Source organism: Polistes fuscatus, unplaced genomic scaffold, assembly GCF_010416935.1.
Source record: "Polistes fuscatus isolate 324 unplaced genomic scaffold, CU_Pfus_HIC Scaffold3, whole genome shotgun sequence".
NCBI classification, from domain to species: Eukaryota; Metazoa; Arthropoda; class Insecta; order Hymenoptera; family Vespidae; genus Polistes; species Polistes fuscatus.
Window position 1 is genome coordinate 1,604,247 of NW_025113107.1, and position 17,077 is coordinate 1,621,323.

Genomic DNA, 17,077 nt, shown 5'->3' on the forward strand with positions numbered 1-17,077 from the left:
AGACACATAAAAAGTGAATGAATGCGAAATTTTTACGGGGGAAATCTTCTTTCTACCTAATTTCAAGCTTTTTTTAAATAAAACTTTTCAATTAAATTGTCTTACGTGTTTCACGGTCTTCTGGAAGCCTACATGGTATGGTGAAAATATTTATCAGGGACATCTTATCTTTTAATGTCTGTTTTCAACGTACGATACAATCGGCTATTTCTTTTTTCTTTTCCCCATCATTCATACCAAAGTTAAAAGGAAAGATTTCACGTCAATAAAAAAAAAAGCGTACCCGTTAACGATTTGATTTGATCATCGATAACGATTGCGTCGAATTTAAATAGATTAAATCTAGCACAAGAAATGAATTTAATTTCGAATATTTGAATTACAAAAATCATTTATATAATTGTAGAAAAAAAAAAAAAGAAAGAAAAATAGAACGTGCATCGGTAAGTATACATATCTTGCCTTGACTCGTACTTTTTCCAACGAGATTTAGAATTTTTTTGAATTATTGAAATGTTCTTGTAAAACCGGAACGATGCAAGAACGCAAAGGAAGGAAAATTGTATAACGGGCACAATTTTAATTAACACCGTACAAGATTCTTTTGTTTCGGTCATACGCACAAACTTTCCCCTCGCCTTTTCACTTTTGTCTTATTAGGGTATCAACCATATCACGTTTAATGCAGAATCGAATTATATCGAGACAGCGTATTATCTCGAGACAATTAGAAATTTACACGCGTTTTAAACGAAGCGCATCTTGCGTGCAGATATTACTTTGCGAATTGTATTTTATCGAATTAATTTTAATTCGCGACGAATTAGTCAAATACCAAGCGTAACGATAAAAAATATGACAATATTTATTTAACAATCACAAATATCATCTCTTAACTATTCGATTAGATTATTAATGAGATTGATATTTAATAGAAAATTATTATGCGTTAAATAATCAGTAACGTGAATATACTCGTCGATCATATATTATAATATCTACTAATATAAACTTATATATACCTATATATAAATAATGTGTATGCGTGCGTATCGAAATAATCAAATGATCGATTATTACTATCTATACGTATATAACGTATAGACTTTTGAACGAATCTATTCTTCACGCTCAGTTGAAATTAGTTTTCAACTTTCTTTCGTGCTATCGCAATTCCCGTGTCGAAGGTATGTCTTGTCTGTGAAATTCTTATTAACTCTTATTTCCGTTTCGTTTCGTTTAGTTTCTGGGACCATTGTATTAAACTATAGCACTCACGAAACGCCTTACGTTCCGGCATGTCAAACGTCAAGTCACGTCAAGTTAAGTCAAGTCAAGTCATGTCAAGTCACGTCATTAAACTGTTAAAACGTTGACATAATAATCCAAACATCGATGTATTAACTTGACCAATGCCGAAAGGCACCAACCCCTCCTCCCCAATATACCAAGCTTCTTTTTTTTTTAAATTCAATTTCGTGTCGAATAATAATTATCGATTGATCGATCGAAAACGCCGGGAGAAAGAATAACAACAGGTACACGTTGATTTCCTACGTCTGTTAGGCTACAATGAAACTTGATCGATCTAATAAGGGGGAGGCGAGGCGGGGGGAGAATATCGTGAACTAGTCAAGATAATTGGAAAAGATTAATCCGTTTATTTATGAAAAAATACAAATGTTTGATTTAATGCTAAAACGATACGAAAGGAAACAATACAATATATATATATAAGTATAACGTTTATAACAAAATCGATGATTAGGCTAATTTTTCTACGAGTCCTCGAATCATTATTAATTTTATTTAACTACAATACCGTTATTAATGATGTAAAAGGAAAAAAAATAGATTAAAAATACAGGAAGTGTAACGAAAAAGAATGAGAGTAAAGTTTGACTCGTAGTAGGTATGCTTGAACGATTAATTATCAAACATAGTATAACCAAGTCTATTAATAGAAAGATGAAAAGAAGTTTTGAAAAAGTTAGATGAGGTAAAAAGAGCGTTAACGTGCAAATGAGAATCTTTTGAAGGTCTTGCAATATGATTAAAGATAGAAAAGCGAAACGTTACATAATCAATGCACAATCCTTGTTGCTTCAGGAGAAAGTCGAGGAAAAAGAAAATATTAACAACGACTACGACGATCGATACGCTCCGTTTCATTTCGATTACGTTCGGCCCTTTTTGTCTCTTTAGTTTCGCATTTGTAAACAAATTACGATAAAAGTAATATTACGATCTTTCATTTTCGTATTGAATGGATCGGTTATTCTTACGGTCTGTCTATCGAAAATCAATTCTACAAAGTAAAAAAACAACAAAAAACTTTCGTCTGAATTTTTATTCAATCAATTCTAACATATTATTTGATTCTTGAACGTTATTCGCATTTTTAAAACTTCCAACTATTCTAAGTTTCGCAAACGTATATAGCTATATAAAATCTAATGGCATCGATCGATAAAGAAAAAAAAAGAAAAAAGAAAAAAAATTGAAAACTTTTTCTTTTTATTTTTTTTATAAGGGAAGATCGAATTACGCTATTAAATATTTCGCAAGTGTGCATTAATTAATTATTATCATCGTGTGTGTATAATCGAAGAAACGAAGAACGATAATAAATTAATTAACGAAGCATCTACGTGACTTCTCTGGAATCTATCTCGGAACTTATTTTTCCAAGTATCTTGTTTCTCTCTCTCTCTCTCTCTATAAGTATCAAATGCTAATTAATTATACCGACATCCGGTGCTTTAATTAGAATAAAATTTATAATAGAAAGGATCTCGCGAAAATAATATGGGATGTCAGTAAGTAATCCTATATACGGAATGGTTTGTCACAAGGAATAAACCAAGAACAACGAACGCAACGAATAACACATTGCCATAAGATTGATCTTTCCGCAAGAATGATCACCTACCACCAATCGCGTGTGTGTCATTGGAAATGAACATAAGGTATGGTTGGTCTATTGCGTGATATGTGTGTACTTTAGAATGGCCGGTATATATATATCGCCATAAACGTTGCTTTTTCCCCCATATCCATGAGCTTGTTAGATTAATCGAGATAAACGAAAGCGAAATCGCACGAACGTCGTAATCTTAATAGCGTAGGTGTAGAGATATTTATTTCTTTCGTTTATTTCTTTCCAAAACGATTCGACCTAATCGCTAAACCTTTCGTTACTTAGTTACTTCGTTACATACGTAACGTTACTCTTACGAGTAACTTATGTTACTTTTTTTTTCTCTTTTTTTTTTACATTTTATTCTATCGATAAGCATGGTTATACTAGAACAAGTAGCGAAATAATCTTTACGACTTGACGTAATATATTACTGATACTTGTGTGTGTGTGTCGGTAATTACTGATAACAAATTGAATCGAAATTTTTAAGAGAAATTTATTTTTCAATCTATTTGATAACATAATTATTCTTTTTTCTTTCTTTTTTTTCTTTTTTCTTATAACTATTAACACACAATGTATAAATTCATAATATACGTGTTTTTCCTGTTTATTCGATAATATATGAATGAGAATGATCAAATCCAGTCGTATTGCAACCAACCATGTATACCTTTTTTATGCTACCTTGAATGTACGAACTCTCGAACGTTCTTGGTTTTTCTTTTTTTTCATTAAAAAAACAAACTCTTACTTTTATCAAACGGAAAACGTTATTATTAAACATTTCCGTAAATACCACCACGCCTCTGCGCGCATGTCTATAATTGTTAACTAAAACTATCTGAAAAATATTTGAAAAATATCTACGGATCTTAAACACATTTAACGACTTTGAATAAGTCACTTTGAACTATGTCACGTAGTACTCGTAAAAAAAAAACTGATCAAAAATAGTACGATTGCATCCCTAGATAGTAAATTTGTGCAATCACTGTCAATTAATTTGTCCATTTTAGAAAAACTTCAACATCAAAATAGATTTTCTTTCAGAAAAGGTAATCCTCGCTAAAAGCTTGCTAATTATCACACTGTGATACCGGATCTTATTCGTCAGAAATGGTCTTGTTTACTGCACTTTGACATATCGTTCGCCGGTGGGTGGTTGTTTCTCTTTCAATTTTGTCGAAACAAATAAAACATATCGGAGAGAGGAAGCGGAAAAATATATATGTAGATTAAAACAAAGGCGAGAATATAAAAAAAGATTAAAAAGGTAGGTCAGTATTTTCTCGACCTCTCGTCGCAACATCATTGTTTGATCATAATGTTCGTTTTGTTCCATCAACTCGACTATGAAAGCAATAATTTTCCATTTTAAATAATTCACATATAATGGAATACCTAAACTGGCTTGTAAATTTTCTTTCCTAAATGAATTAAATTTCGAATAATTTTTTTCTAGAATATTCACGATAGTAATAAACATTAATACAAGACGTCAAAAACGTACTCTGGTCTACGATAACGATCAAACATTTTCGCAGAAAAAAAGGATTAGAATTTATTTTAAATCAAAGGTCTACGTGTAACGTTATTCTAAAAACGTTTTAAACATTTCATTCGAAACAATGCTGAGAATTAACGTAACGATTAAGTTAATTACAAATTCGCCAAATCGAATATCATTTGACTCGAGATTATTATCCGAGGATTGAATTACACTCCGAGTATATTGGTCAAGCCCGCGGGATCATGTGGTTAACACGAAGTATCATCTGCGTAAGCCACAAAATCATTTCGACCATGCTCAGTGGGAAGAAAAAAAAGGAAAAAGTAATCAATTTAAAACGCATTTATCTCGCCTGCTTACGGAACAAACGAACAAAGAAAAAAAAAAAAGAAGAATCTCCCCTCCCTCTTATTCTTTACGAATCTAAATTAATCTCAATTTAAATGAAAGCCAAGAAAAGAAAAGAAAAAACAGGTGTCTGTCTGTCTAGTAGTTGACGTGCATGGTTTCGCACGAGTAAGAAAAAACCCAAGGAAGAAGAATTTTCCTGTCTCACTTTATAATTTGTTTTGGAGTTTCCGGGCCGGCAATCTTCTTTTTAAAACAATGCATAACGAAAGTGCACAGAGAGAGAGAGAGAGAGAGAGAGAGAAGTTCTTCATTTGTCTACTACAACCGGGAGTTACCTAATACATAATCCAGGTTATTTCACTTCGCACGACGTGTGGGTGTTGAACACCAGAGGTAGGGAGGGGGTGAAAGGACGAACGAGAGTGTAATGACGTTAAGTAACGATTACCGTGGTCGGCAATTTGGCTCATCAGATTAGGGTAAGACTTTTTCTTCTTTCCTTTTTTTTCTTTTTTTTTTTTAATTTTATTGTCCAACTGTCGGTGAAATAATCGCACCTGTGCGAAATGTGAAAAGTAGTTGTCCTCCCATTGATATTACGAGATAGAGAAAAGAGAAAGATAAATAGAAAAAAGAAATAAAATGATATAATAATAATTGTCACCCAAGAATCGTCGTTACAACTAATTACGAACGAGTATGTAACACGATAGATATATATTGTTAGTTTGATATACATAGTAGGACATAACGAAATCACGAAATGTGGTATAAGCCATTTATTATATTCCTTCTGACATAGTAGAGCAACTGTCGAGCTATATCCCATTAAGTGCAGGAAGTGAGGTAAGTAGCGTACTTATAACGGCGGATCCATGTATTTCCCAGAGTCTTGATTCCATCATTCGTTCACTTTGTGACTACTAATTAAAATCTTTATTCAAAATAGTCTTTTAGATATGTATATACAATTTCATCTTTTTTTCTCACTTCAAATCTCATTCGAAGTGAGTACTATGCCATACGCGTTTTTATATACGCAATGCAACATTTTGCACGACTACGACGTTGTTACTTTATTTTTTTCTTTCTTTATTTTAATTACCCACAGATATACATATATCTACTTATTTATTTGGTGAAGTAATTGAATGGTAGAAAAAACTATAATTGATTATTTTAAATATCGTGAATTTATCGTAAGGATAAATGAAACGATTAGAAAAAAACAAAAGGAAAAAAAAAGGAATAAGAATCGTATGTATTATTAACTCGTCGTCGGTGTTAATAAATTTTTTTTTACCCAAGAGAAATTAAAGTTTTTATTCTAGAAAAGGATTCCAATTGAGAAATTCAGGAAATACTTCAATGGAGATAAATAGGTAGTAACGCGTTTATTTGTGACTAGGCTAAGAAAGATATCTTAGAAATTAGGACAATACTTGTTTAGGTCTCATCTCGACTGAATTCTCATGAATTAAATCGCGTTTGTGTGGTGTGATGTGGTGTGGTGTGGTGTGGTGTGATGTGGTGTGGTATGGTATGGTATGGTGTGGTACTCTCCGTCCATTGACGGAAAGTCAAGATTTTTTTCAGGTATTTCTCACGGTAGGAATTGGACGACTTATTGACTTTTCTTACCACTAGGGTTCTTGCCATATTATAAGAGAACAACAACGTCATACGTCTAACGTGTTTCCGTGGCTAACACACACGCTAGCTATCCTACATCAAGTACCTTTCGCTTTTCCTCCGTCAGAATCGAATAGCTTTCGAAGAGAGAGAGAAAGAGAGAGAGAGAGAGAGAGAGGAAGAGAGAGAAAGAGAAAAAGTTTCAAGAGAAAGAGAGAGATATGAAAAACCTCAAGGTAATCTTTCTTTTCCAATTACAGGACACGCTAACGCGCTTTGCCGAGACCAGTTGTGACTAATCACGACCATAAGGAGCCGCCTTAATCGTCAAAGCGTTAACTGTTAACATTTTATTTGTTTTATTAATTAACAGTAAAATATCCACTACCTAATTCGATTTCACTTCCTTCGCCAAGAATGATGAGTATTAGTAATCAAACTTCTATATGTATATGTATATATGTGTTACCGTGAAAAAAACCGAAATTGAAGAATGTCAAGATTCACATGGTGAAATATCAACGCTTATCAAATACATCAATGATAAAGGATCGAATATTTGAGTAATATTATTCTACATTAATAATTCAGATCATATGAATCTTGACATTCTTCAATTAAAGTATTTCACGATAACATAATGATTATATAATTGATATAAAATATATACACGCTTTGTATGGTATTATTGACGTGGACCTGACCGAGTTGGGACGCCGCAAGAATTAAATTTTTTTGTTTTTCGTTCAAATAGGTATCTTCGAACAATAACAAGAGTGAGATCATGAGTTTATTAGGCTCGGCTGATAGTCACGTTCACGTTGGTAGAGGAACGAGTAAGGAGCAAAAGCAGGCTTTTTCTTTGCTTTGCTTTGCTTAGCTGTCCCTCTCGCTTTGGATCAGCCAGCAAACCCGTGTCTACTTCAACGCCCTCGGAAGAATCGATGTGTTTGGATCTCGCTCGAGACACGCCTTTCTTCTTGCGGTTCACTATGAGAAAGGGGCGGAGAGGGTGGTGGGAAAGAGAGTTAGAACAAAACTGCTTTCAGCAAAGGAATAGCAATCGCCAACCGGATGCCATGACGCATGGTAAAAAATATATCCTTTAGTACTTTATTATTATTATTATTATTATTATTATTATTATTATTATTATTATTCTTCCGCCGGAAATGACCTTATTTCGTTAGCTTAGATTTTCATTATTATTATTATTATTATTATTCAAGGTATGTTTATTATATATTTTTTGTCGATATTATTGATAGATATTATATAAAAATAAATAGAAAAAATATATATATGTCTGTCTTGAGTATATTGTAATAATATCATCGATATAATATCAAAGAACGCGCGTCCGTGTGTGCGCGCGTGCGCGCGCGTGCAAAATTACAAAAGACTTTCCCTCTCGTAATCGTGACCGCAAAGGTATGTCAAGCATCGAACGAAACAACTAGGAATGGACGATTAAAATAAGGAGTGATTTATATCGGTATAAAATAAGAAACACACATTTCAGCATTGATTACAAACTACGTTACTTACTTACTTACTTATTTTATTGTGGGTCTCGTAACTTGCGACGAAAGTTTTGAGGTACTATTCGCACGCACGTTCTTAAGAAACAGAAGGGGAAAGTGCGAAAACACTACTAGTGCGTTCTTTTCTTATTTCTTGCACTTATGTAGGGAAAAAAGAAAGAAAAAAAAGTACCTTCGAAGTATTCTCGTTATTGTTCTTAAAAAAAATGCAAACCTCGACGTAAAGTGGACGTAACACCAAGGAAAGACTACTTGCCCGTTGAATGAACGACACTAAAGAAACTCCAAAGGTTTCTAATCCGTTTCTAAAGTTTCAAGAAAGTATACTTCCCCGTACTTTGTTAATTCGTAAAAAATATTATATATTTAAATTCTTATAAAATAATATCCTCTTAACGCGTATCGTAGATATTCATTGAGAAACAAAAAAAGTCGTCGTGATTTTTTAATCATTATTAGACGAAATAAATAAATTAATTAAATAATGAAATTTGTTCAACACGTAAATCGAAGAATAAAAATTGATTTATATTTCCAAGATATTTTTCTTTTCTTTCTTTTTTTTTTTTTATCGTTCACAAATACTTTTCGCCAAAGGATATAGCCGGAAGTCTAATGTTTCGGGTGAAATCAGTTAGCCATGCGAAACGTTCGTTCGTTCGTTCGTTCGATCGATCGATTTGACGTTCCTCACGAGTGGCATCGATCGAACTATTGATCGATATAGATCGATACTAAAAAGCGTAACGCTAATTTTCCGCCCACGCCATAGTAACTTTCTCTAACTTAACATAAGTTTACCTATAACGTAGCCATTCCTAAGGTACACAAAAAAGAGGCATAAGAAAGAAATTTTTTCTTACTTTTTCTTTTTTATTTTATTTTATCCTCCAGTAGGAATGTTCACCTAATTTCCAATTCCTCGGTTAATTCGTTGTTTTATTACACTTTCGCGATGTGTACTCGGCAATAATTCGTAACATTTTTTTTTTCTTATAAATAAAATTAGACACTTCTTATGCACATAGATTCGGGTGGATATTAGTGATACAAGAAGAAAACGGATATTACGAAACGTTGGTGGAAAAAAAAAAAGAAAAGAAAGGATCGTTCATGTCATTTTTACGAGCAATCAAACTTTCTACAAATTAATTACTCAATGCGAATTCTAACTTAAAAGCCGTACATACAATCTACACTTTTTTTTTTCTTCTTTACAATTACGAATATAACGAAAATAGAAACTTTATATATTTAAACGTGTTAAATACGCTATTTAAATGTAACCTAGTTTTCTTAGCTTCTTAGCGTCGATTTCCTGTTATTATTAGAAATTGGATGTCATGAGAAAGAATACAATAAGTACGCATAATGAAACGGAACTTTAACGTAACGCTATAGTAGTAATTCTGTCTAGAAAATACAAAGAATAATAATAATAATAATAATAAGAATAACCGTGAAGAAAATTTTTCCTCTTTTGAAAATTAGATTGAAAGATCGTCGATAAATTTCTCTCTTTCTCTCTCTCTCTCTCTCTCTCTGTCTATCATTCTCTTTTTCATTCTTATCTTCCTTAAACGCGTGTAATAACTTGGAACGCTTCAATCGATAAGATTAAATCGTTCGCCGTTGGTCGTTCGATTAAATCTCGTACGAAATCATGTGAGTCGAACAAAGGTAAAAGGTATAATACCTCTCTTGCTCTATAATACGTCCCGATTGATATAATAATGGGCTTTGATGAATCATTAAGGTCTCTTTAACGTAAGTCACTATCTTTTGTACCGATCTTTAAGGAATCGATGAATCGTTCGTTACGTCTTTAAGAAGAGATATGGTTCAAGTACGTTCGTACTCGAAGAAACGAGTTTTTAAAAGGGGCCCTTTAAAAGAACTTCGAGTGTCCGTGAAAACGAATGATTACCGATCTATCACAAACTTTAAATACCAGTTGACACCATTACGCTCAAAATATATATGATATAAATTTGATAATAATTTCTTTAAAACCGATAAAACAAAACGAATGATTTATATTTCATAATGAAGACCATTTAATTAATTTACTTCCTGTAACGATAATATATCGAAAGACGTTTGATTAATGACTTCAACGAAAAAGGAAAAAAGACAAAAAAAAGAAAGCAATACTAACAGGGTGCGTCATAAAAACGAACGGAAATGTTACAACGGACAGGGCAAGACTGCAGGGCGGGGTTGGAGGAGGGGGGTAAGAAGGACGCATTGAATTTCGATGCAATTTTCAATGTAGTATTTAATAAGAATATTTCCGGCGGAGCTATGGCAATCATACTACTTGCTTTGTCGGCAAAAATACTAGTTTACTTGTTAGTAATATTTCCTCCCGATGCCGTGTTTAATGCGGTTTCCTCTCTAGCAAAGTGTTCGTCCGTTCTTAATGTCGTTAGAATTAAATTTAGCGAGGGTCTTGTAGCTTGCACATACAAGATTAAATTACCGCAAGATATGTGTTTACTTATAATTCAGTCAATTTACCGTCGTCTACTATATTTTTCCCTTTCGAATACCCAGCAAAAAATTATTATACGAAAGGAAAGTGTCTCTGATTCGTATTTACTTTAGATACTAGAGTACAAGAAATATATATCTATATATATAAATCTAGAACGATTTAGAATCAATAATTGGATGCGTCTGTGAAAATCAATCGGTGCAATTTGAAATCCATTAGAATCGATTTCTTCATCTTCTTTTTCTTCTTCTTCTTTTTCTTCTTCTTCTTCTTCTTCTTCTTATAAAGGCTTGTGCTCAAACGTGGATTAGAGATAATAGATAAGAGTGGAAGAGATAAATAGATAGATGCGTGACGTAGCCGATGGCGCTTAGAGCTTATGGTCGTTTCGCTTCGTGATTACGATTCCTCCTTTAAGATGTTGACCACATCACGAGGATGTATATATATAGCAAGAAGCAAAAGAGATGCGCTTAGGATCATTACTCGATCACGAATACTGGGTAAATACAAAGTTTAACTTTAGATAAGTAGTCCGTACGATCCGTGGTACTTAACCATGAACTACTAGCAAAAGAAGAATAAAGTAAAGATGACCGGTAAATGATAGAAAAATCGGCCGCTTGTTAGCTACGATTTCTACATTTTTTCTCTCTCTGTAATTTGCTAGAAGAAGCTTTGAAAAGTAGGAAAGAGATATTAAGAAAAAGAAAAAGAGAAAGAGAGAAAGAAAGAGAGAAGAAAAAAGAAAAAAAGTGGTCATCAAGTTCACCGACAGTCGCATCCGGATACTCCTTGCTTTTACTACGATGATAGCAACCATCCGGTTTCTAAAGGTGAAGTCCGATTTCCTTGTACAAGAGAGAAAGAGAGAGAGAGAGAGATTTAGACAAGTTTCATGCAGTTTCGTTTAACCCTTGAACTCACTCCGTGGTTGACTTTCAAGAACAGAAATTGAAATGACGTTAGATTTATGAGATTTTCTGTGTGTGTATGTGTGTGTGCATGTGTGAAAATAAGCAAGTAGTTTAACACTCGTTAAAACACGCATTATTCCATACTTCTACATACACATCGTGAACTATCCTCTTTAATCTTCTTCGACTCAATCGGTGTATCTTTATTTAAGTAACTCGTGTATGCTTACCAATAATAATTCTATTGCTGTTTAGGAAAACGTTTTTGATCATAAATTCCATAATTGCTTTGGATACATTTCAAAAGTAAAACTGGTAGTAATAGTAGTAGTAGTAGTAGTAGGTACCTTTTTGAAGTAAATGTAAGTGAACGTTAACGAGATGTACCTTCTTCCTTCGCTTCGTATTACATTTAATTATATCAAAGGATGTTTAAATCTTCGAAGTGAAAGTTTTGACAACTTGCCGTAAGTTTAAAAAATTATGGAACTAATCGAGGGTTTACGTTAATTTATTATTAATTTTATATACTGATTAAATAATCTGTTAAATAACATTACATATAAATCACTCTTCTTCTTCATATACTTTATTTAACGTTTTAATTCAACAAAGAATAAAGTATAATCTCTGTGGCGTAAGTGTCACTTCGTGTTACTCGATTTTAAAGTACTCTCCTACTCGAACTAAATAGAATGTAATCTAGCAACTTTGTGGTTGGCGGACTTTTCGCGATTAACAAATTAAGTAGAGATTTTATACAACGTGGTATGAATGGAATTTTCTCAACTCAAGTTGCCGATTCGATAAATCCAACTTTACTTTTAAAGAAAATAAACTATTTAAAATTCAATCAATTGCAAGTCTAATCATGAAAGTTCGAAAAGTTAAACTTTACTACAGCAAAATAAAAAACAAGAAAAAAAAACAAAATAAAATCAAAGTAAATAATATAATGATTTAACAAACAAACAAACAAACAAATATTATAAAACCGAACGAAAGTGGAAATTTTGCGTTAGTGTACTTAGAGAGAAAGAAAGAAAGAGAGATTCAATGGACACGCTCGAAGTCGTCTCTACTCGTCATATTTTTCGTCGAGGAAACAAGTACCGTTAAGAACGAGAGATTTGACTTGACTGGTTTTCTATCAGTCACACAATAGAAAACAAATGAAAGATATATAGAAAAGGATAATGGACAATGACTGATGACTGATGGTTTCGGTTTAATCTCTTACTTATAAACAAAAGCAAGAATAGGAAGAGGAAGATGTAGAATAGGAATGGCAAATGCAAAAAGTATATAAGATGGTATCCATAAAGAAAAATCGGTGAACCGGTAATCGCGACTGCATCTAGGTGAACAACTCGCCATAGCCTGTTTATAGGGAACTGTTATATACATTGGCATGCTGTCGCGTCGCGGTCGGTTTGTACTACTATACTGAAAAGACCATAATCTACCTTGCAATGCCAATGACTCAGAACATTGCTAAGAGATACTTTTAAATATTATACGTTAAAGTCATTCAAATTTTTCTTTTACCAAATCGAACATCGTATTTTTTTATACCTAAAAATCCAACGAAACAAAAGTTAATTTGACTAATCGAAACTGGTTCTACGATTTTTTTCCTTTTTCCTACCATTTCAGATAAATTATTCATATTAATTCGATTCGCGCGAAAGAATTACGATCAATAATGTCGTCGTAATTTAAATTACGATTACGAAGGAAAATCAAAAGAATAACGCATGACAATAGTTAATCAGACACGGTTAATATCTTAGGATCGTAGTTTTACGAAGCAATTACTGTTATTATTACTTTACGGTAACGGGCAATGAAAATATCGAAAGAAATTGACCACGTACGCAATGTCACTTCATCGATATTTACTACTACCTCAAACTAGGGCACGAATGCAGTTCATTTTCCATAAATAGTTTTCACGTTGGTGTTTGTGTCGACGTACGTGAAATCATATACCTGCGATCGTTGAAATTCTATTAGTCGGTTTCTAACGTTATAACGGTCGATAATCTTTATTCGTAAAGAAATCGAGAGAGAGAGAAAAGGAAGGAAAGAGATTCTACAAGATTTTATTCAAATACGTCTACTCTCGATCTCGTGGATTCGAAATTTTAGAATTGTCGAGAATTCAATTATGCTAGAAAGATGAGGAACAACAATCGTGATCGTATTAGATCCAATCGCTTTCACCAGTTTCAAATATTTTCGCAAACGAGGATGTACGATAAAAGAAAAAAAGAACAAAAATGTGACACCAGAGGGGCAAGAAATAAAAATAAGAAATTTACGATCCTACCGGATCGATTAAATTATTTTATTACCTCCTCGAGTTTTCTTCCTTCTCCGTAAATCTTTAATTTAAACTCGTTTTAGGTTTGAATGTAAAAAATAATTTACGAAAAGAAACGATAGCTAGAGGTAGGGAAAAAAAAACATTTTCCTGTCGCGAGGAAACGAAAAAGAAAAAAAGAAAAAAGAAATGATTTGAAATTTATGCGATCCCTAATTAACAATAAGATAAATTCTTATATTTATCGAATAGAATGTGTAATGGTTTGCGAATCGTTCGACAGGTGAAATGGCGCGAGCGAATCAAGGCTCAACGACCATAGATTATAAAAATGATTGCCACACGTATGGCAATTAGTCGCGCTTGCTATAATTATAGCAATTATTTCCATAGCCGTTCGATCGTCTATAAAGTTTCGTTATTTTACCGATAAAAGTTTCTTTTATCGTGAATTACATATATATACGATCTCGACTAGAAAACTAGAAATTTACTTGCGATTACGCGAGAGAAAGAAACGAAACGATAAGAGTGATACACGCGCGAGTACCAATAGTTTACTGATTACAATATAATTTTTCTCTCTCTCTCTCTCTGTTAGAATCATTTTTATAATTAGTCAATTAGAACGCGTATTTTACATCTCACTTTCAGGCATAATATATTCGTTTTTTCATTTCCTAATTAATCTAACGTAAACATCAAATGATTTCTTTCAATATTAGCTGATTTGAATTATTATAATATATATGTGTGTGTGTATGGGAACGATAAATTTGTTTGTTCGTTTCGATCTTCTTTTAATATGATTTAAATTACAAAATTGTATAATATCATTCATAAGATTTTGAAAGAAAATGATTAATTAAGTCATTATTTTTTTTATATTTATAATTTCCAAAGCATAAGATTATATAATAAGATTTTCTTACCTTCAATTTTATGCGAATGATGATTTTTATTAGCATAATATATTTCGTTCGTATTATTTTGTCGTAAAAATGTTTTTACATATTAAGATTTGATATGATTAATCGTTAGATCGAAAAAGTTCACGATCTTTAATTGCAGATCGTGTTAAGTGATATCAATAAGATAGAGTGTTTTAGAATAACTCGAAAGGCAATTTGAAAATGACGATCGATTTTATTTCAAAAGATCAATCTACAGACTCACGTGACTTTGCTGATTTGTTATATTTATAAACCAGACTGACTGAGTCGACTGATCAATCGAACAAAAACCGTTATTCATCGTCGTCGTGTCGTCCTATTCGCTTCAAGACAACTTACTAGTTTTTGGAGAGAAATTTACAACACGTGGAATCTATACTTGGAAAGGATGACGGTTTCGCTCACGATCGGTCTGCCCATAACATTCCCAAAACCGTTATAACTAAATTCTTAACGATCTTACTTACGAACCGGATGAAAGAAAAAAAAAGAAAAAAACCGGAGACCAAGTTACCAAAAAAAAAAAAAATGAAATTCTAAATAACATATTGACACATTGGATATTTTTTTGAAAATAATATTTCTACGATCGAATATTCCATGCATTACGTATTTGAAAAATTTCATTAACATCTTAAACGTATTTCAACAAATTGAAGGAACATTTGCTTGATGATATCCAAAGATATAGGGAAGGGGGGGTGAGAAATAGGACCAAAATAATTTGCCGATCTACACCCAAAATAGGTAGCTGATTTCCTCGCACATCACGGAATAGTAACACCGTTCAACATTGTCCTTGTCCCTCCGTGGCGTTTAACACAAACCGGAAACACTTCACTGAATCGTACGGTTCACGGGCATTTTGACGTGCCAAGGGAAAAAACTGCGAAACTGGACTTTCGGTATGACCAATAAGAAGCGTCACAAAGAGAAAAAAAATCAAAGAAAACGAAAGAGAGTAAGCAAGAATATGAATATACCTGTCCGTTCGTTTTAAGAAAAGGAAGGAAAGTAAACGACGAAAAGAAGGAAGAAAAAAAGAAAGAAAGAAATTGTTAAAAGTTTGATCAAGGAACGTGTACCGAACGTTATAAAGAAGAAAAGTAAAAATACTAATGAGTTAAAAAAAAAAAAAGAACAAATCATATTAATCTGTTAAACCGAGAAAATATGAAGAAATGAGTCCTCGAGCAAGTCAAAGGATAATGATAAAACAAGGTGAGAGAAAAAAGAATGATTAGGTGAGAGTTAAAAAAGAAAAAAAAGGAAGAAAAAAAGAAAAAGGAAAAAAAAGAATTGGCAGTGAACACTATTGAAATAAGCGAATAAGAAGAGTTCGTTACTCACCGTCCTTCCTATTCGAGCTGGCCTGTTTGATGCGTACAGCGGCCATTGGACCGAGCAAAGCTAGAAAAGCCGCCAGGCTTAGCACCATATATAATCCTCGACGGGAACCCATAATTCCAATTCTTCAAAGTCTCCTTTTGGACAAAGTATTCAAGATAATAATAGATTTTAGTTATGTTGTTGCTGTTGTGTTGTTGTTGTTGTTATTCTTCTTCTTTCTCCTTTTCTTCTTCTTATTTTATCATCCAGCAGGTATCGTCGGATTGCTCTTCTTTGTTCGATCTTCCTGTTCCGCTTGTTGATCGTCGTCGGCGGTGGCAGTAGCGGACGTGTGTGTGTGTGTGCACGCGCGCGCGCACGTCTTGTACTTTTGCTTGCTCTTAGTTAGAAGCAAATCCCCCCGATGAGCGCGAGAAGACTTTCTTCCTTCGAAAGCGTTCGTTCGTACTCGCTGAGGCACTGGCTCGGCGCCGACTGAGACCGTCGACTATAAACTTTGTGCCTCGTGCCGTTCGCTCTTATATCAAAAGCGGGACTACTCTACTGTCACTCTCCTCCTGAGAATTGGCGTTTCTTAACAGACAAACCTTCTTGTTTTACTACACTAAAGTAAGCAAGCAAGCAAGCAAACAAGCAAGCAAGCTTATTTTTCGCATTCGCGTATCTTTCTTTTATCTCAGATATTTTACAAAGATATTATCATTTATCTTTGCGAAACAAACCAACAACAAACAAAACAAAATAAAATAAATCCAAATTAACCGAAGATAATAAGGGAAGAAGAAAGAGAGAGAGAGAGAGAAAGGGGGAAAGAGAACGGCTATGCAATAACGTGGATAACGTTAATAAACAAATAAAAAAAAAATAAAAAAAATAAAGAAGAAGAAGAATAATAAAACAACACCGCGTTAACTAGCACCAAATTATTGAAAGCAAGTTGTATCTTGCGTTCGGAACGTTGGCCGATACCGGTCGTCAATTCCAAAAATCAACTTTTTTTCCAAGGAGAGATAGATGTATTCTCCTCTATGGGGTCCTATCCGCAACCTCGGTACACCTCTCGTTACGGTT

General features: G+C 33.2%; 1 protein-coding gene across 1 annotated transcript in view; it reads right to left on the minus strand.

Moving 5' to 3' along the window:
• Nucleotides 1-16,516, minus strand: part of LOC122519292 (laccase) — a 33,970-nt gene extending 17,454 nt beyond the window's left edge. The window contains exon 1 of the mRNA XM_043638659.1: nucleotides 16,007-16,516. Coding sequence (XP_043494594.1) covers nucleotides 16,007-16,118 — 112 coding nt within the window. The 5' untranslated portion in view covers nucleotides 16,119-16,516. The remainder of the gene's footprint in view (nucleotides 1-16,006) is intronic.
• Nucleotides 16,517-17,077: the final 561 nt, after the last annotated feature.